At 42.3% G+C, this 26,998-nt stretch overlaps 1 protein-coding gene across 4 annotated transcripts in view; it reads left to right on the top strand.

The window, feature by feature from the left end:
• The window catches only part of BEAN1 (brain expressed associated with NEDD4 1), a 119,360-nt gene that overhangs the window by 55,907 nt on the left and 36,455 nt on the right, over positions 1 to 26,998 (top strand). For 2 of the 4 annotated variants that reach the window (XM_073307957.1, XM_073307959.1), the window contains 2 exons: positions 20,194 to 20,372; positions 24,381 to 24,590. In XM_073307957.1, the coding sequence (XP_073164058.1) occupies positions 20,194 to 20,372; positions 24,381 to 24,590 (389 nt within the window). The remainder of the gene's footprint in view (positions 1 to 20,193; positions 20,373 to 24,380; positions 24,591 to 26,998) is intronic. The other 2 variants (XM_073307956.1, XM_073307958.1) reach the window with 1 other exon arrangement.

The following is a 26,998-nucleotide window of genomic DNA, read 5'->3' as shown; positions in this document are numbered from 1 at the left end:
TGGCCTACATCCCCCATGATACATCATGCTCTCTTCTCTGGCTGAACCACCATGCTGCATCAGATGTAGTCCAGCCAGGGAGCCCAGCACAAAGGAAAATGAGGGCACAAGGCACTACAGTGACCACGAGGCAGCACAGCAATGGAGATAAACACAGTTCAGTGCTGAATCAAGATGAAACTAAATGTTTCAACATTTTAAAAACCAACATTTTTCCAGAACTCTCCATCCCCTCCAAAACCCCCACACTATTTTGATTTTTTGTGGAGGCTGAATCAGGATGAAAAGAAAATGTCAAAATAGCAATTTCCCTTGGGATAGAGATTCCAATTTTTGACGAGCTCTGGGCTGGATTTAATCTGGTGATGCTCATTTATTTTAGCTCGTTAACAGGCTCACATAACATAACATTTTACCTATTTCTAAGCCCTATTATGGTTTATGGAAAGAAGAAATAGTAGGCTCAAGTCCTGTTTATAAAACTGCATTAGCTCAAAGTTGTTTGAGCAGGAGAAAAGGGGGAAAATATATATTCTCCATCATAAGGTGATCTGCTTTACCTCGGGAGTGATTTGTTTCACTGTAGTGGTATTTATCATGTTGATAAAAGAGGCCATGGTTCCGAAAATTGGAAGATTTTTCCTGTTAATTTGAAACAGCACCTATACATGTTGCGGTGACATCAACATAATACCTTAAAGCCATGGGATCTGAAAAGATTTATTTTCTGAGCCTTTATATGCAGCTGCATTCTCTTTGCTTCTGACATTCTCAATTTGCAGGCTGCTGGTGATCCAATCTTATTCATTCTGGCTCTATAATAAGGATGTCCATGCAAGAAGAGAAAAGTCATTATCTGATAGCTAGCAGACATGATAAAAAAGGCAGCATTAGCTATCTCAGAGGGTGGACCACCTTTGTTGTGTTGGATGAGCTTCTCAAGGTCACTGGTAGCTTCTGTACCTGCAAATATGCAGCAAACTCACTTAAAGCTATCTCTACTGAGTGCATCTGATAAACCTGCAATGCTCCTAATACTCACAGTTTCATGTTTTGAATGAGATATTGATTTGTTGGTTGCTACACAGTGGCAAAGTTTTAATTATAATTAGAACATATAAACAAAGAGGTGTGCCAAAGAGGTGGCGGTTATGTGGTGCAGGTTCATTCTAAATTTAGGGGGTCTGTCCAGTTCATGGCTATGGTTCAGGTTTGGATGATACAGTGCTGAAATCTCTCCTCAAATAAAGCAAACTCTTGTGAGAACAGCTGGATGTTTTTTTTAAAGTAGTGATTTTTACTGCCTCTGATCCCAAATTTAAAAATAATAAACATGCCTCAGAGCTGGAAGGAGTGCACATTTAGTGTCCCAGTTGTGGTCCACCACTAATAAAAAGCATCATGGTAGAACTGCAGTCCAGTCCTTGTAAGAATATTGTTTAGGGTGCTCAAAACCAAAAAGATGAAGCATGTCAGTGGATGAGACATGGGATTTTCAAAAAGGACCCTAATACTGTTGACTATTAATGAGTGTTGGATGCTTAACTCCCTTTTGCTTCTTTAAGAATATCAGCCTAACCTCCTTGGAGGTGGGTATTTTCCCTTTCAGCCAACATAGCTTGCATCCCTTATGATTTCTCAAATTCCCTTTTGTTTTCTGTCAGTGTCAGGGATTTAGAGGCATTTATTTCTCTTCCACTAGTCATAACTGCCATACCCAATACTTGCACAAATAGGCTCTGATGTTCATATCATAGTTTGCATGAAAGCACTATGGGAAAAGCCTACAGGATTCTTGTTCTAAGAACTAAAGGGCACTTGAAGGCAAAGATCTTGTATTTGAACCTCCTGTTGATTTCTACGTCACTCACATGGTTATGAAACAAACAAAGAGGAATACATAGAACTGATGAACAGTCAGGACAAATGGCAATCAGTGCATTAGGGGAGCTTGCCCACAGCCTGTACTCAGCTGTTGTGCATTATTTCCCTCCCCTTCAGTCATGCCTCAAATATTATCAAGTATCTTGTTGGAACGTTGTTTACCATTAAAAATCTGATCCTATGATCCTTTTGAGCACACAACTGCCACTTTTCAGAGTAGCAGCCGTGTTAGTCTGTATCCGCAAAAAGAACAGGAGTACTTGTGGCACCTTAGAGACTAACAAATTTATTTGAGCATAAGCTTTCGTGGGCTACAGCCCACTTCATCGGATGCATGCAGTGGAAAATACATTAGGACGATTTTATATACACAGAGAACATGAAACAATGGGTGTTACCATACATACTGTAACAAGAAGAAAAGGAATACTTGTGGCACCTTAGAGACTAACCAATTTATTTGAGCATAAGCTTTCATGAGCTACAGCTCACTTCATCATAACAAGAGTGATCAGTTAAGGTGAGCTATTACCAGCAGGAGAGGAAAAAAAAGCCTTTTGTAGCGATAATCAAGATGGGCCATTTCCAGCAGTTGACAAGAACATGTGAGGAACAGTAGGGGGGGGAATAAACATGGGGAAATAGTTTTACTTTGTGTAATGACACATCCACTTCCAGTTTTTATTCAAGCCTAATTTTACACCATTCTAATTTGACACCCTTCTACTTAGGGCTTGTCTTTATGCAGCCAGCCCTTTCAGTCAGTCTTTGTAGCAGGGTGATGGGTATGAGGCTGTGACACTAGAGACACTAACAAGCCCAGCACTGTCCATGATGGGAGCCGAGACTATGGGCTCCAGTCACTACCCAAATGGCCCTGAGGCAAAATTCCTGCAACTGTAGAATGGGATCGGATTGGTCTGCAGCTCCCCTACAGGAGGCCCAGTAGCACAGACCCAGTCATGCTCGGAGGTTGGATACAGAAGGGGCCACTCTGTGGCTAAGGGGAACCCCCAGATGGACAGGGCTAAGTCTATTCGTACTGCCTTCAGGTGGCAATTAGATGTGAGAGAAGATTTGAAGGAATGATTTTACTTCTGAATAGGGTGTTGAGAGTATACTGGAATACTGCATCCAGTTTGGATGTCCATATTTTTTAAAGGATGTGGAAAAAATTGCAGAAGGTGCAAAAAGAGCCATAAAAAATATTGTGGGATGGAGAAAATGCCTGACAGTGAGACAAAGAGCTCACTCTATTTAGCTTACCAAGAAGAAGATTGAGATCTGATGTCTTCGGATCAAGACCTAGTCAAATACAAGTTATTGGGCTAAATCCACAGGTAACTGGATGAAATTCTATGTCCTGCTTTATACAAGAGGCCAGACTAGATGATCTAGTTGTCCCTTCTGGTCTTAAAAATCTATTAATTATCTAGAGATACATATACACAATACAGGAAATAAGTAAAGCTTGAAGCAGTCTATGTACAGTAATTGAGTATGGGTTATAAGCTTAAGAAACAGATGGCCTTTCAGCTGTTTCATTTTAAAGGTATCTGTGTGTGAAAGAGAAAGAGGGGTTAGATCAGCTCTTAGACATCCTGAGCTGGGAATTCCTATTCCCAAACTATTTTCTGACAGTTGTTAAGATGATTTATACTGGACAGTTTCCAGATGATTCTATTTTTCCACCTATTTACTCAGCTTTGCTGGCAAATAACGAGTACAAAAGCATAGGGACCAGCAGAAGCAAATATGCCTGTCTACGGAGGGAGCCTTCAGGTCACAAGTTCACAGGTTCAGAGATTCCTTTTATTCCTTCTTTAGATATTAGGCATCTTGAGACAGTAGTTATCTGCCTTGTGTGTGTTAAGATTAATACATAGGATTGTGTTGCATGCTGCTCCTATTGCACAATTAGTAGTTTTTTGAACTGCAGATGAACTGTATATTGAGGCACTCATTCACACCATCATAGCTGTGTCAATGCTAGCAACAAGTAAATCTCAAAGTTCAAGGGGTTGTCTCGTTAAGCATCCAAATGATGCACAAACGTACAAGGCACCGCCCATGAGTCTCACTCGACAGAACCCCCTGCTTTAACCAGATCTGGGAGATCTTTTCTCTCATTCTCCCCCACTGACTAGCAGATCTTCCACCCTCCAGATTCTCACAATAGCTGGTACCTCCCCATGAAATCCTCATTCTCTGCTTCCAAACCCCTCTGGCCTCTTTTTCTCCCCACCTTTGGCCTCTCACATGGGGGCTCTTGAGGTCCCTTGCAGCCCTACATTTTTATGATCAAACACTCAGTAGACTGGCATATGCCAGACAGTATTGTTGTCCACTGCCCAACCAGGAGGAGAGAGTCCTAGCAGGAGAAAACACTGGTTGGTGGGATGGGGGAGGTACCTATGTGGTTGTTTAGCAGCGAGGGGCTGGGAAAAGCTGCCCATGGGCTTAAAATTCAGGCCTAATTTTTCTCCCTGTCCTGTTATTAAAATAAACAGGTGATTTTTAGGGTCCAGTTGAGATCACTATCAGGTTACTTATCACTGAGCAGTGCTCCAAGCTTCCCTTAGCAGAAATGTGCATGCAGAAAACTCTCAAACGTTCACTCTGGTCTGCAATTTAGGAAAGACTTTAAAAAAATATATAATAAAACCTAAAGTTTCTTTCTGCTTTATGAACAGCAAAAGTAGTGTTGCTCCTTTTAGGCAATTTATGAGCCCTCTAACAGAACCATCACACATGACACCAAAATATCTTGAAAAATTTTTAAATGCTTTCACTACAATTCAAGGCCTGAAAGATTACTAAGAAGGTTTGTCTTCTTTTAAATGGCCAGCTCAGTTTAAGAACCTCTACTTGAATACAAGAATGCATCCCAGAGCTCCATTTTGGATTTTAAATTAAACTAGCAACCTGTTCTGGCACACAAGTGAAACAATAGGCCAGCTATAGTCATAAATCAAATATAAGCCTGTCTGGAGTTACTCTGGATTTACACTTCATATTGCAGATGGCCCATGGACTCTGCTGGACAGGAGACCTCTTGGCATGTCTGGCCTTATGGACAAGACCAGTCTTTCTTTCTGATCCAAAGTGTAGCGTCTTGTAAATCATCAAACCTCTTTTTCAAAGATCTAGCCCTGATGTGGACATTGTATGAATGAGTTAAATCACATCACTTCACCTGCGACAGTGCTACTTGGCACACAGCCAGTTTGCTGCAGTTTGAAGTGTTTGAGAGATTATTTTTGTAATGCACCTACCCTGCTCATTTTGTGGTTTCCTGCATGGAAGCTATAGGAATAAACAGCATGATAGCAGTCTGATAGCTGCGGTAGCCAGAGGTTTATTTCACAGTCCAGCAGACAGCACAGAATCCAATTGGTCATTCTTGACCGAACTAAATGATCACTGAACAAGAACTGCTTATAAAGCAGGAGCAACAAAATCTTTATCCGTTCTGCTAATTTGCCTTATCTATCATTCCTTCTTTACCATCTGTCAATCTTTTCCCCTTGATTAAAAGGCTGCATATTCAGTGGTCTGCATATTCAGGAGTCTGTCTCATCATTCCTAAAAGAAGTAATTTATCCTAGCTAGAGAAAATGAGGCTCTTGAAATATACTTTGAATAGCTTAGACATGATGCACCTTATTGTGTTAACTATGGCACCTACTTACAATGTTTACACAATATGCCACCGTACATTAACATAAGACCCCTCCACCCATGTTCAGTCATATAGGGGTTTGTTTATTCAATATATTTAAAGCTCATGGGAAGTGCTGGATTTATAGCCCTAGTGGATGAACTTTTCTATTAATCCACAAAACAAATTCAGCCTGGGCAGTGTCAATGCAGTATTGTCTTAAGATGCTTTAAATCTGAGCAGAGACTCTATCTCTAGGACAAGAGGTTTGCTTTCCATGATCATTCAGGCCTTTGCTTCTTAACTGAGATTGGCAACAATTGTGGCACGTCACGGTTTTTGTGATGTGCTCATTACTTTCTCAGGGGCTTTTTTCCCTAGTCATGCCACACAAGGAGGAAGACATTTTAGCCAGCCCAGTAAAGCAAGATCCGCTGTTGCCTACATTCCTGGCCCCATTCCTGCCTTAGTTCTTCCACTGGGAAGACATGCCAAGGAGGCCAGCAGGAAGAACTCACCTCTATATGCCAACCTGCAGAGGCAGAGGAGGCCAAGGAACAAGTCTCTAGAAAGTGACTGGCCTAACCCCTCCAGCTGGCCCAGGCTGATGTAAAGATGCACGTTTGTGTGATGTCACTGCCCTCTTGTGTGCAGAACTGATGACAAGGCAGAGGCTACGGGCAGTAAGAGGATTCCTGCACAGCAGGGAAAGACCATGTTTCTGCCTGGACTTCTTGCATATTAGGTAAACATGATAAGCACAACACAACATCAATCTTGACCAGCTGCTCTCCCCTTCTCCTCGTTGTCTATCTACTTGGCAGCCAACTCATTGCCCACAGGGCTGGCTAGAGCTTCTTTTAAGGATCCAGGTAAAAAAAAGTATTACTAATTACAAAGAACATTATGCCCATCAGCACAAATTCCGGATACACGTTACTTTCAAGATGACATGCATTCAGGAAATAATTTCAGTATGGCCTTCATTCTGCCCCAATGACAATACGACCTGCAAAAAGGTAGAACTGCAAGATGAGGAAAGCCAGTTTAAGCCCTGTTAAAGGGCTATATCCTTTGAGGTGCTGAGAAGCCTCAGCTCTCACTGAAGCCTTTGGAAGTAAGTGTCCAGTACTGTGATAGAGATTCTGTGTACCAGGTTAGGATCAGATTCAAAGTGACCCTGAATAGCTGTCTTTCCCTCCTCCAGATAAACCAGAACAGTGTAAAAAGTTTTCTCTTCAAAAGAGATTCATGGTAGGGGAAAATGGCACCACGTGATAAAATTTCCAAAAGACTTGCCCCTCCCCCAGCAGAATAGAGTGTGTATAAAAAACAGTCTGTTAGGAGTGGTGCAAGGGCAGTTTAAGATTCTATGTGGAGGTATTAGAGAGGTTTTGCAGACAGATGTTGCTGTCTAGAGCTGGGTGAATAGGCTATTTTCCACCAGTATTCATTCTCATTCAAAAACAAGCTTCACCTCCACCACATTTGCACTCATTTCAGGTTTGTTTTCTGTGGATCTGAAAGTGGCTGAGCTTTGCTAGCACAAAAAAAAAAAAAATAGTCCAGCTCAAATGCCTTAATATTCAAATTGTGTATTTTGCTGTGTAATAGGCTTGGTCTCCCACAATGCCCCCTCGGGGTGTGAGGGAGCCCTGCACTCACCGTGGCAGCAGCCTTCCACACCAAGGTAGTTTTCAAGCACAGGCCAGGGGTGGGAGATTCAGCCCTCAGGGTATGTCTACACTAAGAAATTAGGTCAAATTTATAGAATTCGGTTTTGTAGAAAGCATTTTTATACAGTCGATTGTGTGTGTCCCCACACAAATGCTCTAAGTGCATGTAGTCGGCGGAGTGTGTCCACAGTACCGAGGCAACCGTCGACTTCCGGGGCATTGCACTGTGGGTAGCTAACCCACAGTTCCTGCAGTCTCCGCCGCCCATTTGAATTCTGGGTAGAAATCCCAGTGCCTGATGGGACTAAAATATTGTCGCGGGTGGTTCTGGGTACATATCGTCAAGCCCCCCTTCCCTCCATCTTTCCGTGAAAGCGAGGGCAGACAATTGTTTTGCGCCTTTTTTCTTGAGTTACCTGTGCAGACGCCATACCACGGCAAGCATGGAGGCTGCTCAGCTGACCATCACCGTATGTCTCCTGGGTGCTGGCAGACGTGGTACTGCATTGCTACACAGCAGCAGTTTATTGCCTTTTGGCAGCAGTGTAATATAACTGGTAGCCGTCGTCAACGTAGTCCTGGGTGCTCTTTTAACCGACCTCGATGACTTATATAAGTAGGGGCATAGCGAGCAGATCGAGGGACGTGATTGTCCCCCTCTATTCGACATTGGTGAGGCCTCGTCTGGAATACTGTGTCCAGTTTTGGGCCCCACACTACAAGAAGGATGCGGATAAATTGGAGAGAGTCCAGCGAAGGGCAACAAAAATGATTAGGGGTCTGGAACACATGACTTATGAGGAGAGGCTGAGGGAACTGGGATTGTTTAGTCTGCAGAAGAGAAGAATGAGGGGGGATTTGATAGCTGCTTTCAACTACCTGAGAGGTAGTTCCAGAGAGGATGGTTCTAGACTATTCTCAGTGGTGGAAGAGGACAGGACAAGGAGTAATGGTCTCAAGTTGCAGTGGGGGAGGTTTAGGTTGGATATTAGGAAAAACTTTTTCACTAGGAGGGTGGTGAAACACTGGAATGTGTTGCCTAGGGAGGTGGTGGAATCTCCTTCCTTAGAAGTTTTTAAGGTCAGGCTTGACAAAGCCCTGGCTGGGATGATTTAATTGGGTATGGGTCCTGCTTTTGAGCAGGGGGTTGGACTAGATGACCTCCTGAGGTCCCTTCCAACCCTGATATTCTATGAGGTCAGGGGCACCTGGGCAAACATGGGAGTGACTCAGCCAGGTCATTTCCCTTTTAAGTTTTGTCTCATGGCAGTTCAGTCCTACTGGTAATGCACTGTCTTTTAATCAGCAGCCAGCAGAAGATGATGGCCAAGATGTATAAAGATAGATGAAGTGGCTCAAAACAAGAAATAGACCAGATTTGTTTTGTATTCATTTTCTCCTCCCTCCAGACGTGAAATCAACGGCCTGCTAAACCCAGTTTTGAGTCCTATCCTTAAGGGGGCCATTCTGTTTCTTGCAAAGCCACCCCCTTTGTTGATTTTAATTCCCTGTAAGGCAACCCTGTAAGCCATGTCATCAGTCGCATCAGGGCAACGGCAGACAATCATTCCGCCCCTTTTTTTCTGTGCAGACTCCATACCATGGAGCCCGCTCAGGTCACTTTGGCAATTAGGAGCACATTAAACACCACACGCATTATCCAGCAGCATATGCAGCACCAGAACCTGGCAAAGCGAAACCGGGCGAGTAGGTGACGTCAGCGCGGTGCCAAGAGTGATGAGGACATGGACACAGACTTCTCTCAAAGCATGGGCCCTGGCAATGTGGGCATCATGGTGCTAATGGGGCAGGTTCATGTGGTAGAACATCGATTCTGGGCTTGGGAAACAAGCACAGACTGGTGGGACCACATAGTGTTGCAGGGCTGGGACGATTCCCAGTGGCTGCGAAACTTTCACATGCGTAAGGGCACTTTCATGGAACTTTGTGACTTGCTTTCCCCTGCCCTGAGGCACAAGAATACAAAGATGAGAGCAGCCCTCACAGTTGAGAAGCAAGTGGCAATAGCCCTGTGGAAGCTTGCAACGCCAGACAGCTACCGGTCAATCGGGAATCAATTTGGAGTGGGCAGACCTACTGTGGGGGCTGCTGTGATGCAAGTAGCCAATGCAATCAAAGATCTGCTGATATCAAGGGTAGTGACCCTGGGAAATGTGCAGGTCATAGGGAATCCCATTGCAGCAAAGCCATCCACAGAACCCATATCCCTGTCTTGGCACCGGAGCACCAAGCCGGCGAGTACATAAACCGCAAGGGGTACTTTTCAAGAGCGCTGCAAGCACTGGTGGATCACAAGGGACGTTTCACCAACATCAACGTGGGATGGCTGGGAAAGGTACATGATGCTCACATCTTCAGGAACTCTGGTCTGTTTCAAAAGCTACAGGAAGGGGCTTTATTCCCAGACCAGAAAATAATCATTGGGGATGTTCAACTACAGGCTGAGCCAGTGCAGAATGTGCATTTGGACGTTTAAAAGCACGCTAGCGCAGGTTACTGACTCAGTTGGACCTCAGCGAAACCAATATTCCCACTGTTATTACTGCTTGCTGTGCGCTCCACAAGATCTGTGAGAGTAAGGGGGAGATGTTTATGGCGGGGTGGGAGGTTGAGGCAAATCACCTGGCTGCTGGTTATGCACAGCCTGACACCAGGGCGGTTAGAAGAGCACAGGAGGGCGCGGTGCACAACAGCGAAGCTTTGAAAACCAATTTCATGACTGGCCAGGCTACCGTGTGAAAGTTCTGTTTGTTTCTCCTTGATGAAAACCCCCGCCCCTTGGTTCACTCTACTTCCCTGTAAGCTAACCACCCTCCCCTCCTCCCTTGGATCACCGCTTGCAGAGGCAATAAAATCATTGTTGCTTCACATTCATGCATTCTTTATTAATTCATCACACAAATCGGGGGATAACTACCAAGGTAGCCCAGGAGAAGAGAAGCACCAGGAGGGGTGGTGGAGGAGAGAAGGACAAGGCCACACAGCACTTTAAAAGTTTAAAACTTTAAAACTTATTGAATGCCAGCCTTCCGTTGCTTGGGCAATCCTCTGGGGTGGAGTGGCTGGGTGGCCGGAGGCCCCCCCACCGCATTCTTGGGCATCTGGGTGAGAAGGCTATGGAACTTGGGGAGAAGGGCAGTTGGTTACACAGGGGCTGTAGTGGCAGTCTGTGCTCCTGCTGCCTTTATACACTGGAGCATATTAGTTTGATCCTCCAGCAGCCTCAGCATTGAATCCTGCCTCCTCTCATCACACTGCTGCCACCTTTCAGCTTTAGCCCTCTCTTCAGCCTGCCATTTCTCCTCCCGATCATTTTGTGCTTTCCTGCACTCTGACATTGTCTGCCTCCACGCATTCGTCTGTGCTCTGTCAGTGTGGGAGGACAGCATGAGCTCAGAGAACATTTCATTGCGAGTGCATTTTTTTCCTCCTAATTCATAGATTCATAGATTCATAGATATTTAGGTCAGAAGGGACCATTATGATCATCTAGTCTGACCTCCTGCACAATGCAGGCCACAGAATTTCACCCACCACTCCTAAAAAAGACCTCACACCTATATCTGTGCTATTGAAGTCCTCAAATTGTAGTTTGAAGACCTCAAGGAGCAGAGAATCCTCCAGCAAGTGACCCGTGCCCCATGCTACAGAGGAAGGCGAAAAACCTCCAGGGCCTTCCAATCTGCCCTGGAGGAAAATTCCTTCCCGACCCCAAATATGGCGATCAGCTAAACCCTGAGCATATGGGCAAGATTCATCAGCCAGATACTACAGAAAATTCTTTCCCGGGTAACTTGGATCTTACCCCATCTAAAAACCCATCACAGGCCATTGGGCCTATTTACCATGAATATTTAATTACCAAAACCATGTTATCCCATCATACCATCTCCTCCATAAACTTATCGAGTTTAATCTTAAAGCAAAATAGATCTTTTGCCCCCACTACTTCCCTCGGAAGGCTATTCCAAAACTTCACTCCTCTGATGGTTAGAAACCTTCGTCTAATTTCTAATCTAAATTTCCTAGTGGCCAGTTTATATCCATTTGTTCTTGTGTCCACATTGGTATTGAGTTTAAATAATTCCTCTCCCTCTCTGGTATTTATCCCTCTGATATATTTATAGAGAGCAATCATATCTCCCCTCAACCTTCTTTTAGTTAGGCTAAACAAGCCAAGCTCCCTGAGTCTCCTTTCATAAGACAAGTTTTCCATTCCTCGGATCATCCTAGTAGCCCTTCTCTGTACCTGTTCCAGTTTGAATTCATCCTTCTTAAACATGGGAGACCAGAACTGAACACAGTATTCCAGGTGAGGTCTCACCAGTGCCTTATATAACGGTACTAAAACCTCCTTATCCCTACTGGAAATACCTCTCCTGATGCATCCCAAGACGACATTAGCTTTTTTCACAGCCATGTCACATTGGCAGCTCATAGTCAACCTATGATCAACCAATACTCCAAGGTCCTTTTCCTCCTCCGTTACTTCTAGTTGATGCGTCCCTAGCTTATAACTAAAATTCTTGTTATTAATCCCTAAATGCATGACCTTACACTTCTCACTATTAAATTTCATCCTATTCCTATTACTCCAGTTTACAAGGTCATCCAGATCCTCCTGTAGGGTATCCCTGTCCTTCTCTAAATTAGCAATACCTCCCAGCTTTGTATCATCTGCAAACTTTATTAGCACACTCCCACTTTTTGTGCCCAGGTCAGTAATAAAAAGATTAAATAAGATTGGTCCCAAAACTGATCCTTGAGGAACTCCACTGGTAACCTCCCTCCAACTTGACAGTTCACCTTTCAGTAGGACCCGTTGTAGTCTCCCCTTTAACCAATTCCCTATCCACCTTTCAATTTTCCTATTGATGCCCATCTTATCCAATTTAACTAATAATTCCCCATGTGGCACAGTATCAAACGCCTTACTAAAAATCTAAATAAATTAGATCCACTGCGTTTCCTTTATCTAAAAAATCTGTTACTCTCTCAAAGAAGGAAATCAGGTTGGTTTGGCACGATCTACCTTTTGTAAAACCATGTTGTATTTTGTCCCATTTACCATTGACTTCAATGTCCTTAACTACCTTCTCCTTCAAAATTTTTTCCAAGACCTTGCATACTACAGATGTCAAACTAACAGGCCTATAATTACTTGGATCACTTTTTTTCCCTTTCTTAAAAATAGGAACTATGTTAGCAATTCTCCAATCATATGGTACAACCCCTGAATTTACAGATTCATTAAAAATTCTTGCTAATGGGCTTGCAATTTCTTGTGCCAATTCTTTTAATATTCTTGGATGAAGATTATCTGGGCCCCCCGATTTAGCCCCATTAAGCTGTTTGAGTTTCGCTTCTACCTCAGATATGGTGATGTCTACCTCCATATCCTCATTCCCATTTATCATGCTACCATTATCCCTAAGATCCTCTTTAGTCTTATTAAAGACTGAGGCAAAGTATTTGTTTAGATATTGGGCCATGCCTAGATTATCCTTGACCTCCACTCCATCCTCAGTTTTTAGCGGTCCCACTTCTTCTTTCTTTGTTTTTTTCCTATTTATATGACTATAGAAGCTTTTACTATTGGTTTTAATTCCCTTTGCAAGGTCCAACTCTACTTGACTTTTAGCCTGTCTCACTTTATCCCTACATATTCTAACCTCAATAAGGTAGCTTTCCTTACTGATCCCTCCCTTCTTCCACTCCCTATATGCTTTCTGCTTTTTCTTAATTACCTCTCTAAGATGCTTGCTCATCCAGCTTGGTCTACAACTCCTGCCTATGAATTTTTTCCCCTTTCTTGGGATGCAGGCTTCCGATAGCTTCTGCAGCTTTAATTTAAAATAATCCCAGGCCTCCTCTACCTTTAAACCCATAAATTCTTCAGTCCAATCCACTTCCCTAACTAATTTCCTTAATTTTTGAAAGTCAGCCCTTTTGAAATCAAAAACCCTAGTTGCAGATTTATTTTTGTTAATCCTTCCATTCAGTTTGAACTGAATTAGCTCATGATCACTTGAGCCAAGATTATCCCCTACAACCATTTCCTCTATGAGATCCTCATTACTCGCCAAGACCAGATCTAAAATGGCATCCCCTCTAGTCAGTTCAGCAACTACTTGTTGAAGGAATCTAATCTTGGCTAGCCTCTGGGAAGGAAAAGATCCTGTGATCCTTGAAACACATGCAGCTGGTGGAGAAAAAAAGGGACAGTGGTATTTAAAAAGACACATTTTATAGAACAAAGGGTACACTCTTTCAGGGTAAACCTTGCTGTTAACATTACATACATAGCACATGTGCTTTTGTTCCAAGGTCGCATTTTGCCTCCCTCCAGCGCATGGCTAGGCCCTCCCCGTCCCCATGGCTAACAGCGGGGAACATTTCTGTTCAGCCACAGGCAAACAGCCCAGCAGGAATGGGCTCCTCTGAATGTCCCCTTAAGAAAAGCACCCTATTTCAACCAGGTGACCGTGAATGATATCACTCTCCTGAGGATAACACAGAGAGATAAAGAAGGATGTTGTTTGAACACCAGCAAACATACACTGCAATGCTTTGTTCTACAATGATTCCCAAGTATGTGCTACTGATCTGGAGTGGTAAAGTGTCCTACCATAGTGGATGGAATAAGGCTGCCCTCCCCAGAAACCTCTTGCAAAGGCTTTGGGAGTACATCCAGGAGAGCCACAAATGCCAGGGCAAATTAATCATTAAACATGCTTGCTTTTAAACCATGTATAGTATTTTAAGAGGTACACCCACCAGAGGTCCCTTCTCCGCCTGGTGGGTCTGGGAGGCAGCCTTGGGTGGGTTTGGGGGGTACTGGCTCCAGGTCCAGGGTGAGAAACAGTTCCTGGCTGTCGGGAAAACCAGTTTCTCTGCTTGCTTGCTGTGAGCGATCTTCTTCCTCGTCCCCAAAGCCTGATTCCATGTTGCCTCCATTTCCATTGAAGGAGTCAAACAACATGGCAGGGGTAGTGGTGGCTGAACCCCCTAAAATGGCATGCAGCTCATCATAGAAGCGGCATGTTTTGGGCTCTGACCCAGAGTGGCCATTCCCCTCTGGTTTTCTGGTAGGCTTGCCTCAGCTCCTTAAGTTTCACACAGCACTGCTTCGGGTCCCTGTTACGGCCTCTGACCTCCATGCCCTGGGAGATTTTGACAAATGTTTTGGCATTTCGAAAACTGGAACGGAGTTCTGATAGCACGGATTCCTCTCCCCATACAGTGATCAGATCCCTTACCTCCCATTTGGTCCATGCTGGAGCTCTTTTGCGATTCTGGGACTCCATCATGGTCACCTGCTGCTTGCCATGCTGACCAAACAGGAAATTCAAAAGTTCGTGGACCTTTTCCTGTCTACCTGGCCAGTGCATCTGAGTTGAAAGTGCTGTCCAGAGCGGTCACAATGGAGCACTCTGGGATAGCTCCCAGAGGCCAATACCATCTAATTGTGTCCACAGTACCCCAAATTCGACCCAGCAAGGCTGATTTCAGCACTAATCCCCTTGTCGGGGGTGGAGTAAGGAAATTGATTTTAAGAGCCCTTTAAGTCGAAAAAAAGGGCTTCATCATGTGGACGGGTGCAGGGTTAAATCGATTTAACGCTGCTAAATTCGACCTCAACTCCTAACGTAGACCAGGGCTCAGTCTGAGTCCACAGGAATCTATCCCTTCTGGGACTACCAAAGGCCCCTCTCAAGCACCAAAGAAAAGAAAAGCAGAAGCTGGCGGCAACCCCCTGTCTTGTCCAGTTCAACACCCTCACGAGAATGACTCCTAGCAAGTGTTTTAAAGTAACTGTTGGGGTGTGGCCCACCTTCCCTTAAGGGGGCTCAGCCAGGCAGTGGTCAAGGGAAGAGTCCAGCCCCTCTTTGGGAGCTGAGATTTGAAGGGATGTTCCTCTCCTCAGCCAGCTGCTAACTGAGCCAAGTTTCCCCATTTTAGGCCTTTCTTCTAGGCTCAACATGTTTGCACATGTGACAAGGTAGGGCTGCTTGAGCCCAGAGCAGTTCATTAACCCTTGGCTGGCTGGCATGGAGTTTGCATATTTTGGCTGTTACAGCCTGTGATGGGATGTGCAATTTGCCCCATTACCAAATAGAAGCAATTTGATGTGATTTTTGTAACCAACAAAGGGCAAATTTTGAAGGACTAATATGGAATATTCACAATGAAGTATTTACAAGCTACAGAAACACAACTGGATGAAAACATTTACAAAAAAATTGCATAATGGAATAACTAGGAACTCTGTTAAAGATATTTGTGGGCTCTAAGTAAGTATCCATATTCCTAATATTTATTAAAATGGAAGTTAGTTATTTTGCCATGCATAAATATGCAGATTACCAACAGAGGAATTTGGGTAAGAGAAAAATATAAAATGTTGGCATTATTCTTTGCCCTGAGTAGTATGAATACATTTTGTTTTTGGAGATGGTTAATAGAAATAAGGGGTCTCATTTTGTAGCCCTTACTCTCTTGAGTACTCCCATTGAACTTAATGCTATTCAGGAAGTAAAGTCCACAGGATTAGCCTCAGCATTTAAAATACTGTAAAAGAAGGAGATTATCAACTGCATATTGTTTTAGAAGCTGGGCTAAGGGCAATTCATTCCTTTTAATAACAGTAATATTGTAATATATCATGCTTTTGCCAGAGACTGGGTTCAACTAGATTAATATGTATATAAAAGGGGGAAGATTCATGAATGAGTAAAAGGAGATAAAAGGATGAGAGTTTGAACAGTTTAGGCATCTTCTAAGCTCTGAGGCAGTGCTAGATAAGCAGGCTTTTTGTCTTACAAGAAGAAATGCTTCTTTGGGTACAAAAGGGGAATTTAAAAAGTTCAGAAGTAATTTCTTTTTCAACTCCCTGCTAATGAGATTTAAACTCCTATAAACAAAAATAGGGCCAGATTCTGATACCCTTACTCTGACTTCAGTGAGGCTACTCATCGACGAAAGTGCTATGCAACATGAGTGAGGATATAAGAATCTGATCCATAACACATATAGCTAAATAATGTCTAAAGGTTGTACAATGCCAACTGTAAAGGTGTGGACTTGCCCCTGCGGAGCCTCCTGCTAGTTGTCCTTGGGAATTAGCTCTTTTCCAGCCTGGAGCACCCTCTGCAGGCCAGTGATCTGCACAGCTCTGGCCCCTGTGTCCCTCACAGATGCCGGTGCCCCTTTCTTTGGGGTTCTGCCCCCTGGCAGTACCCCCACACTCTGCCTCTGGGTCTCCCCTTCCTGGGGAACCCTCAACCCACTATCCCCACCTTGCCTCAGTCTGGGCTACTGCCAGTCATCAGCAAGCCCCTGCTCCCTGGGGCAGACTGCAGTGTAAAGGCCACTCATCATAGGCAAGGGGGTTCAGACCTGTTGCCTTCCTCTGTTTCCCTGTACCTCTGTGGGCCTTGGACCAGGCCCTACAACCTGGGGAGTTGCCAGCCTGGAGCACCCCCGGCTCCTTCCCCAGCACAGCACCACCCTCAATACCATGTCAGGCAGGCAGGCAGCCAGGCCCTGCTCTCTCCCTGCCTGGAGAGAGATTCCTTAGGCCTCTGGCTCACAGCCTTTTTATACAGGCCAGATAGGGCCTGATTGGGGCGTGGCCCAGCTGTGGCTGCTTCCCCAATCAGCTATCCCCAGCCACAGCCCTCTGCAGGGCTGCTTTTAACCCCGCCAATTTTAGGAGCAGGGTAGCCACCCTGCTACACCAACTCATCCTTTAGTTTTCTTTGGTAAACACTTTACTCTTTTGAGAGCAGCTATTAATCTTATTAGGGTAATAGTAATTCTAGTAGCCATTTTTCTTTTTTAAAAGAATCAAACACCATCAGCACTAGTTTAAACCATGGTATGATATTTATCCTTTGCGTGTGTGTGAGTCATCCAAGACAGCTCAGACTTTTCCAGTATTCCAGATCTATAGTTATTTAAAAAGCAGAGCAAAATAAATAGTTTGTAGAATAGTTCTGCACCATAGTCAATAAATCGTACACCCAAACAATGGTTTGTTTTCGTCAGTTACCCATTAGGTATTTTGGTGAAAGGAAATTGCCAGTGCTTCTGATTTATTCTTAAACATTAACCAAACGAGTCACAGAATTTTGTTAGGTTAAGCATAACAATGGTGGGATCCAACATCAAAATTAGAATGCTCTGTAAAGACTGTATATTCTAATTTGGCTGTTGTAATTATTGGAATAAATTCCACCTCCATAAAATTGGTCAGAACCCTCTCTCAGGAGGCATCTTCTGTTGCAGCATTTCTGTTACATGTAGAAATGTACAATTTTTCACTTGCAGTAATCTTCTGGGCTTGTTTAGCTGATAAGAAAATTATGGGAGAGGAGAGAACAGAAGTTTTTAGATATTCAAAATAGCCCGCTCTACCTATATTCTTAAACTAATGCAAATCCTTTTGGTCATGATCCTTCCAATGATCACAGCTAATTACTCCACATATTTTTTTCCATGTCCTTATCACAAGACTTTGTATTCCTTTTTCCTTGTACTTTTTACTACTCTATTGACAGTGATTAATATACAATGATAATACAATGATAATACAATGAGGAGCCAGGTTTGTTAAAAACTCATCCTGAGCACAAGAAAGTTTATTCAAACTGTCAAATAGGGCAGGATTTTCAAAACGGCTCATCATAGTCAGTTTTGAAGTCTATGGTAAAATTCCCATTCAGTTCAATGGGAGCAGTGGTAAGCCAACAATGAGTGCTTTTGAAAATCCCACCCCTAAGCTTCTCCTGTGAAGTCCAAGAAAGTTAACCCACACCATCCAAAATTCTGTAATCCACCCACTCCTAAAAATAAGAACAATATTAATCTGGGACCTTCCTCTGGATCTCCCAGTAGGTTTCTAAGTAAACAAAAAGGGCGAAAGTAGTCTCTTAGGTCTAGGACATGTGTCAATCTCATTCAAATTCACTAGAGTTACTCCAGGTTTACACCAGCATAAATGAAAGCAGAATCTGTCCACTTCTTTCAGGGGCTGGAAAGAATCAGGCACATTGCTGGTGCTTAACCAGTAAATAATAATAGATCAAAGAGTTGGCCATGAAGTTTAAGTCTAATCTCACTCTGAATCCTGCACCAATTACAAATTAAAAATCAATCTGATGAAAAGCCTTTGACATAGTCTTTTGGACTTGCCTAGCATTCAGTGAAATTCTAGCACGATTAATAGGCTCTGTGCATTATGCCAGTTTTTCAAATGTTTTTCATTTTTTATCACCAACCTGATGTGTAATATCAATATTATCAGTGCCACACATAATGTGAGAGTATTAAACTTGCCTTGTGAAACAATTGACTGATAAAGGCATCAAGGAGGGGTTGCAAGTCTGTGACTCTCTCCTGACCTTCCCATTTCTGCTGTCTGAGAACGTAGCTTTTATAAGATCTGTTAAATGGTTGGCAGTTGATTATAGTAGGTTGCTTTCAGCCAAACTGACAGTAAAATCTCTGCTTTAGTAATGGCATATTCCCATCTGCTAATTGGTTAAAAATAAATATTTGGAGGTCAATATGCCAATGTCTGTGTGGTTTTAATTCTGTTCTGCTTCAAATGCTGATAATCTACCTGGTAGTGTCTGTTGCCACATCAAGACAATCTCATGTCATTATGGTGGGTACTACATTAACACTTTCCTTTCATCTTCAAAAGCTTGCAGAACATTTGTGCAAATCTGGCTGCATATATCTTGGCCTGATTTTCAGAGCGGGACTTCACAGGGTTCAGCCCTTGTGAAAATGCTTTTCATCTTTGCTATTTAATCCTGCAAGAATTTAGGTAGTGTGTAGCCGGGAGAGCAAAGTCATGCAATCCAGTGCCAGTGTAACCCACACACCTTCTGGGTGTGGTGTTCTGTCTCATCTAGTGGCACCGAGACCACTTAGAGAGAAAATGAGTCTGCTCTACAGCCTTAGTTAACAGCCAGCTGGTTTTTAACTCATACAGTAGAGGCTCATGCACTAAGCTCCAGAGGCCCCAGGTTCAATCTCGCCCACCAACAACTGGGGGGGAATCACTCATTAAAAAAAAGTTATACATCTTTGTTCTAGTGTAGTGAATGTGCCAGATATCTTTTCAGGTGGAATAAAGTGATAACAGCAGGAAAGCCACATTGTAAAAATCAATCCTCATTTTCTGTGAGCTTCTTATCATTATATGAAAGCTTTACAGGTGAGTAGTCAGTAACCTATGGAAATTACTAGAGGTGAGATCTCAATCTTCAGGAAAGATTGTGTGTAAATCTGGATCTAAACTTTGCAGCTGGCTCCTATCTTTACAATGAGCTTGTGGTTCAGAAGATCCAAACTTTGCACTGTGCACCCATCTTTAGAAGTGATATTTACTAACTGGCTCCTAATACAACATCCACAACCTCAGCTAAACCCAAATGCTCTTTACACACTGAGAAAGTGGTGAGCCAAGAGTTTTCATTAGTGTAAAATTAGGATAGGATTCACACACACACACACACACACACACACACTAAGGAGCCAACTTGCAGACCAAAAGTTTTATTATACTAATGAGCAAGACTTTGTAAGAGCTCCGTAAGTTTTTTTGGAAAGCTGTCTTAAATGCCCATGAAGATTCTCAGTCAGTCAAGTGCTGCTAAAAATTAACAAACACTGCACACAAATTTCCAAGGTTTCCCCCCCCCCCCCAGTAAAAACAGAGTATCAAGCTTTAGCACTGATAATACATGTTTGTGTGAAGCCATCATGTACATACTGCTGCTCTTTGCAATCTCAATGTGGCTGCAAGACACTAAGAGTATCATACAGTAGCAAGAATTGGATAAATCCTGCAGAAAATTATCTGTTAATATCCATTCCAATAAAAAGTGCATATACACCTTTACAGGACTCACACAACATGTTTTATTTGCTTTTCAGGAATATTTGTAGGAGCAAAATTTTGTTTGCAAGAATGTCTACAGAAGGGGAACGTGCCAGAAAGGGAATCGCCCATTGGTACATAGAAATGGTGCATGTTAGAGGGCTTATTCCTTCACCCACTTACTTCCCTGGTCCTTCTCGCATGAACAGAGAGCAACAATACCCGAAGTCCAAAGGTGCAAACAATTCGATGTTTATTGGGGTGAACTTCCAGCAAGCATGATTCCAGTTTCCTTCCTTAGTGAGCTGTAGCTCACGAAAGCTCATGCTCAAATAAATTGGTTAGTCTCTAAGGTGCCACAAGTACTCCTTTTCTTTTTGCGAATACAGACTAACACGGCTGTTACTCTGAAACCTTCCCAGCTCTGACACCACAGAGCCTTACACCTGTGTCCCTGTTCCCATTCCTACCCTTAGCCAAACATGATTCCAACTTCCTTACTCCCATTCCCTGTTCCCATTTCCCCCTTTAGCAAAACATGATTCCAGTTCTCTTACCCCCATTCCCTGCTCCCATTTCCCACACCCACATGCCCATGCCCACCCCCACCCAGTCACTTCCTCATTGACTACAGATTATATAGTAAAACTTGAGTTCTGCTTAGCTATACCTTAACCAATCATTTTCCTGAAATTTAACTAACCAATCCTAACATATTGTAACATGATTATGTAACCAATTATATCCCACCACCTTAATTAGTTTACACCCAGCAAAATTAATTATACAGCAGACAGGAACAATCACAGAACCAGACAGACATTATACAGACAAACAACAGCAAAGTGGGAACTATAATGACAAGACAATACAGAAGTGAGGATTTCACACCCCAGCTATTGATAAGTGAGTTCTTGCCAGACAGGATGCTATTAAACTAAGTTTCCTTTTACATTTTCTAGGCACTTCCCTTTCTCTGGAGGTGATAGGAACTATCAGGACAAGATTGTATTCCTAACAGCTGAATAGCACCTTATTTCAGTGTGACTAGTTTGGAATGTGAGGATGTGACTGTTTGCTTCCCAGCTTATGGCTGCCTCTGCTGCTTAGCCAAAGGCCTTAGCCTAAGAACAGGGCCTCAGACTGTCACAGTAAGAGAAGGCCCTTACACCAGCAGACAGTGATTTTGATTCTCTCTTTTATACCTCTATCACTAGCCAAGTGATAAGAATACACCTAAATTCTTAGAGTATATGCCTTTACAGACAGGCCTGAATATCTATATCCTAACAGTGCATACACAAATTCTCAATGTGCATGTCAGCTTGTACCATTTTTGAAAGTTTGTCCCAATGGGTACACCTGCAAAAATGTAAGTTGCACTTTTTGCAGCCAGAAAGCCCTGTATGGCTCCTCCTTCCCAGAGACAGCCTGATCCAAAACCCATTGCAGTCAACTGGAGTTTTTCTGCCGATCAAGGCAATATGGGGTAACAGGGCATGAAAACAATATGTACTGCAGCTAGCTTTAAAAGTTTGACCCTGAAATTGACAGTTTTATTTTATGTCCCACTTCCCCCCATAGCTTTACTTAGTAGGCGACCCTATCAAGTCAAGTGCTATGTCCGTTACCCAAGCCCATCATTTCTAACACTTTCCATTTTTTGTAAGTATCGTAGCGCTTTGAATATCAACTCTGTTCAACACATTCCCATCCACATGACACCAGTAGACGCTCTAGGGGAACCCAAAGTTAAACGTCTAGGTTGTCTCAGGATGAGATTTGCATTGAAAACAATTGCAGTCATTTTAACTCTTCAAATTTGTTGTTGTTTTATTCAACTTTTCTGTTGAATTGTATCTCTGGATGTGCTGTTGGAGGTAAATAATCTAGAAATGGAGTTGGAAGATGCAGAGGTTTTAATAACTTTTCTTATATTTGGTGAGAAATCATCTTTTAATTGAAAAATAGCAAGAGACAGAGCTTTCTCAGGGGGTCGCCAGCACTGTGGAACAAACTCCTGCAGGAACTAAAAATTACCACAAATCTCACCACTTCCGCCTTAAGTGCAAGATTCATTTCTTTGACTTGGTCTTCTCTTACATAAACATATAGCGGCGTGTGTGTGTGTATTAAATATATCCACAACACTGCACACACTTCTCGTCTAGGGAGATGAGAAGCACTCCTACTACAGTGATGAGTGTGGTATAAAAGCCTATGTAGAATAATTGTATCCTATCTGGAAATTAATGTTCTTTTAAAAAAAAAATCAATAAAAATGTAAATATACATCCTGAAAAACTCCAGAAATTAAAAGTTTCTGAAATAATAAACATGGAAAGCCAGAAATACATTTATTTACACTGTTTTCAAGGCCAAACTCACACAGTAGTTTCAACATGAAATAAGAATGAAAGAAGTGCTCAGAAAATACACTGGGGGGAAAAAAACAAAAAGCAACTGCCCACATGACTATTTAGTAGAATTTTATTTAGTAGAATTGTTCATGGTATTGGAAAGCTTTTGTTATTGGTAAAGACAAACAAACATAATACTTATATTCACCCAATATTGTTAGTCCTCACTTGACCTCTAGCCAGTTTGACTTCCCAGCCAAAAGCAAACCTGGCGTCTCAGTTCTGCAGCTTACACCAGGATGGTGGCCAATGTGCTCTATACCTGTCCCTGTGCATCTTATAAATTGCCATATCATGAATTAGATCTGCTGAGATTAAGTAAGGCCCAGAGACCCCAGCTTTCATATGGTCTAGGAGAGCAGGAGCTGCTTGGAGTGAAAGGAGAGTGGGACTAATTAGTACATAAAGCTTAATATGCTGAAATCCAGTTGTATGTAGGAATCCATGCAAAGTTTGTAAGTCCTCCAGGAGACTTTGTGAAGCTTTTAAACCTCACAGGCACATATGGAGAACTGGAAAGCTAAAGTTCACAGAATTAAAGTTTATGTACATTGAACATTTTATTTTTTAGCATATAAATACCTGTGCTGATGCCTATTATAGAACATTTGCATAGACATGTTCATAGCTGAAATGTATTTTGTTACTATTCCTTATTTTAAAAAAACAGGAAATTCCCAGGGTGGGGAAAAAATAGTTCGCCATTCTGGTTTGGTTTTTGATTGTGCCATGTGATGCATTTGTACTCAGACGTTTAATAGAATTTAAGGGCAAAAGGGGCCATTATGACTATCCGGTCTGAACTCCTGCGTAACAAAGACCACAGATTCATCCATTGCTTCTAGCTCACTGCTCCTTATAGATTTGTTTTAGAAACTGTATGAATGGTGAGGGTATTTGAATATTTATCTTCCTTTCACTATTCATTGCCATAGTTTAAATACAGTTTAAGAAAATCTAAGTAAAGTTCCTTTGTACATATTTTTTAAATTTAATGTTAAGTTATCACTATAATGTAAAATTGTTTGTTAATGAGGTGGGTATTAATGTAGGACTTGTCTAGGTAATAGGGTCACTCTTCATAGCACATGTTCCTTGAAGCCAGACAGAAGATTGGGCAGGATAAGACAACCTTGTGCTGCTAAGTTAGACAGACTCTAGCATGGAAGAGCCTGCAGAGATGCTACCGTGCAGGTGCGCTACCATTAATTGCTGCAGAAAGAGTAGGCTAGCTGGCTGATTTTATTAATTATTTTAATATTTAACATACCATACCAGGCTGACCAAGTGCCCATATTCAATTATTATATGCCCACTAATACTGAGAGAGCGAAAACTCATCTCAGACAAGCCAAATAGGTTCTATCCAAGTATCCCAGGCGGACAAATTATTCAGATTCATGGCAGTTATTTCCAGTAGAGATCACTGAAACTTTTATTATTTGCTACCAAAACAACACAGACAGAAATAAAATATTTATAATCTCATGAAGATAATGAAGCAATAATCAGGAGGGGGTGAGTACAAATAGCAGATAGCTTCTAGCCTTTGAAGTGAGTATGTGCATCACTACACAGGAAGTTTTATGGTCTGGGAGCCAGGACATTCTTACTCTTCAAAGATCTTTTGAAAAAATATTAACAATTTCACAAGGAGATCATTAGGGGCAAGATGTAATCTGTACAATGCAAACAACTGTCCAAGTTGAAATCCATTTCTAACTTGTTGCTCTGGATATCTGTTGCTTATGCAGCAGCTTTAATTAAACACAGTCTGTCCCTTTCAGCATCATTTATGCACTCTCTCTCTCTCTCCTGTGCAGAAGTTCACTTGAACCAGAGCAGCCCTATCAGTGAGTTTCCCGGCTACAGTGAAAACGGCAATGACACCAGCTTGCTGGTCTCCCCCCTCCTGGTAGCTGGAGTAGTGATTGGACTTGTGCTGTTTCTATCCTGTGTGACAATCATTGTTGGCAGCCTGAGAAAGGATGGACGCTTAAGACACGCACACCTGAGGAGAGAAGCTACTTATGGTGAGATTGTGCTTACGTGTCTTGTTGCACTGCTCCTATGGATAGCGAGAGCATGGCTGCAGAAACTGCAAAGCAAACATTAAAAAGACAAAAAGGAGGATACAACTGGTTTTCTTGTTTAGTTGCATCTCTCAAAGTAATGAGAGCTACATTTCAATATTTTAAGTGGTCAAAATGAATACGTGAAAGCCAACTGCATAGCTCGTTTGTCAGGCTGCTTAGTTTTCTTTGGTATTGTACACATTTTTGTCTCCCTCCCTAGTCTCCTAATTTCCTGCTGCACTCTATTGAAATCCCATTACTGCCATTGATCTGTGAGCCCAGTTTAATTTGTGTCTGCTAGAGAGCCAGCATATAGTAGTTTCTAGAACAGGAAATAATGGAGTTCTCAGTCTCCAAATCTGTACCGACCTTGAAAATTGCCCCTTTGTTTTCTATAGAAGTGAAAAGTTCCATGTAATGATGCTGCCCTGGCAACATGGCAGGACATCTGGTTACATTAGATTTTAAGCCCCTTTCCAGCAGCACTAGTCAACCTACCACTCAAAAAGTGTCCCAATTTTTTCTTCCTGTGACTGAAATAGTTTGTGATTTCAAAGTATATGAGATGTGAAGAGTCCCAGGATGACTTTTGGGGCCATTTTGAGGGCTGCAAATCAGAAAAGCTTGAGAGCCAATTACACCAGAAAAACCGACAGAAGATGCGCTTCTGTAGTTAAAAACGGAAAATATTAGGCATGGATATAAAAAGTGATCCCATTGGCCAGATCTTCCACTGCTGCAAAGCACTGTAGCTCCACTGAAGTTGAGGGTCATTTAATTTATATGGGGCATTGGCAGTTTACAGTAGCAAAGGATCTAGCCCCACAAGGTTGCAGTTTGTCATGAGACAGTTAATTTATAAATTTTTTTTTAATTCTCAAGGGATTGTTCATTTAGGATTTTACAAGAAAACAATTCTAAACGTTATAATTTGGAGGAAAAGCCACTTACCGAAAACAAATTTACCCTGTTTTTGGAAGATACCTCTCAGGCCGCTTAAAAGTACATTGGACCAAAACTTAGTCTACTGAGGTAATTTAGAAAGCTCCCATTGAAATCAATGGGGCTTCAATCTGGGGCCGTATTTTTCGTCTTTATTGTAATGATTCATTTTGTGTTCGATCGATGTTTAATAGATAAGTGTCTACAGTCAGCTTCTTCAAATAATGCAAACATTGTGAAGGTTTTTGGACCCCATTTTAGATTCACATTTTTCACCTCTTTTAGAATTGCTATATTTAATTAAATAAATAAATAACCTTAGTCCATTGGAGATAAATTAAAAGCAATGTCTACTGTTTTTGTAAGACCTATTTTTTTTCTGGTCTTTTTTCTGGCTTTGCAGCAATTAGGGCACTAATCCCTGAGCTGTACAGTTACTGTATCATCAGTAAAGCTGGTACACAGATGTTTTGGCATTATAAGGTGTTGTATATTATATAAGATGAAGTTGTCATTATTTAAACAAAAATGCCTATGTTAATATTTCAGCTCCATACCAACACAGAAGGTGGCGGGGGCATCAAAGCCCCCCAGAGAAAAGGACAATCTGAAGATGATATTTTCCCATCTACCACCTGATTATTAGAAATAAGTGTTAAGTTGTACGAAAGGGCTCAGCAGCATCGTTTAAGAAAAAAATCAAAATAATAATCGAGTTTAGTGGCGCTCATTTAGCTATCTTAAGGTTTTACCTTAGCAGCCATCACCATAGCATCTGGGCACACTTCCATTGGCTCCAGTTGTAGCACCAGGAACCACTGTGAACTTGGCTGACTAAGCTTACTAAACATAGTGCCCTGAATTAATCCCTGGTGGAGTTCCACCAGTAATAAATTAACCCATTAAAATGACCCTGAAAAATGAACTGAAAGTGTGCACACTGATGAAAAATGCTTGAGGAAGGCACAAACAGTCCCCAACTTGTTGAAGTGTGTCCCAACCCCTATCCAAAAAAAATCACTATTCTGGTAGAGACCTCCCTCAAAATAAAAGAAAAATATTGATCCCTATATACAGTCACTGCCCTAATTCATGGATCTAGGGTGATTTGCTTAATTAGAGGGCACAACTTATATTCTTATCTTTTCTATCTACAGCTCAGAACACCTTTAGAAAGTTTATACCACTATTTAGAGTTTCAGATAAGTCTTCTTAGGGTAACCCATAGCTGTGGAGATTTGCTGAATGTGTTTGTGGTAAAGAAAAGTCAAATTTAAAAGCAGTGGTGCCAGCAATGAGCGCAGACTCCAGGGCCAGATCCTCAACTGGTGTAAACTGGCATAGTTCCACTGGCTCTGATAGAGCTATGCTAGTTGATATCAGCTGCAGATCTGGCCCTTGACTGAGTAATCATTGCAAGGAAG

Source organism: Lepidochelys kempii, chromosome 12 (assembly GCF_965140265.1).
Source record: "Lepidochelys kempii isolate rLepKem1 chromosome 12, rLepKem1.hap2, whole genome shotgun sequence".
Classification (NCBI taxonomy): Eukaryota; Metazoa; Chordata; order Testudines; family Cheloniidae; genus Lepidochelys; species Lepidochelys kempii.
This window is presented reverse-complemented; position numbering and strand designations above follow the sequence as displayed.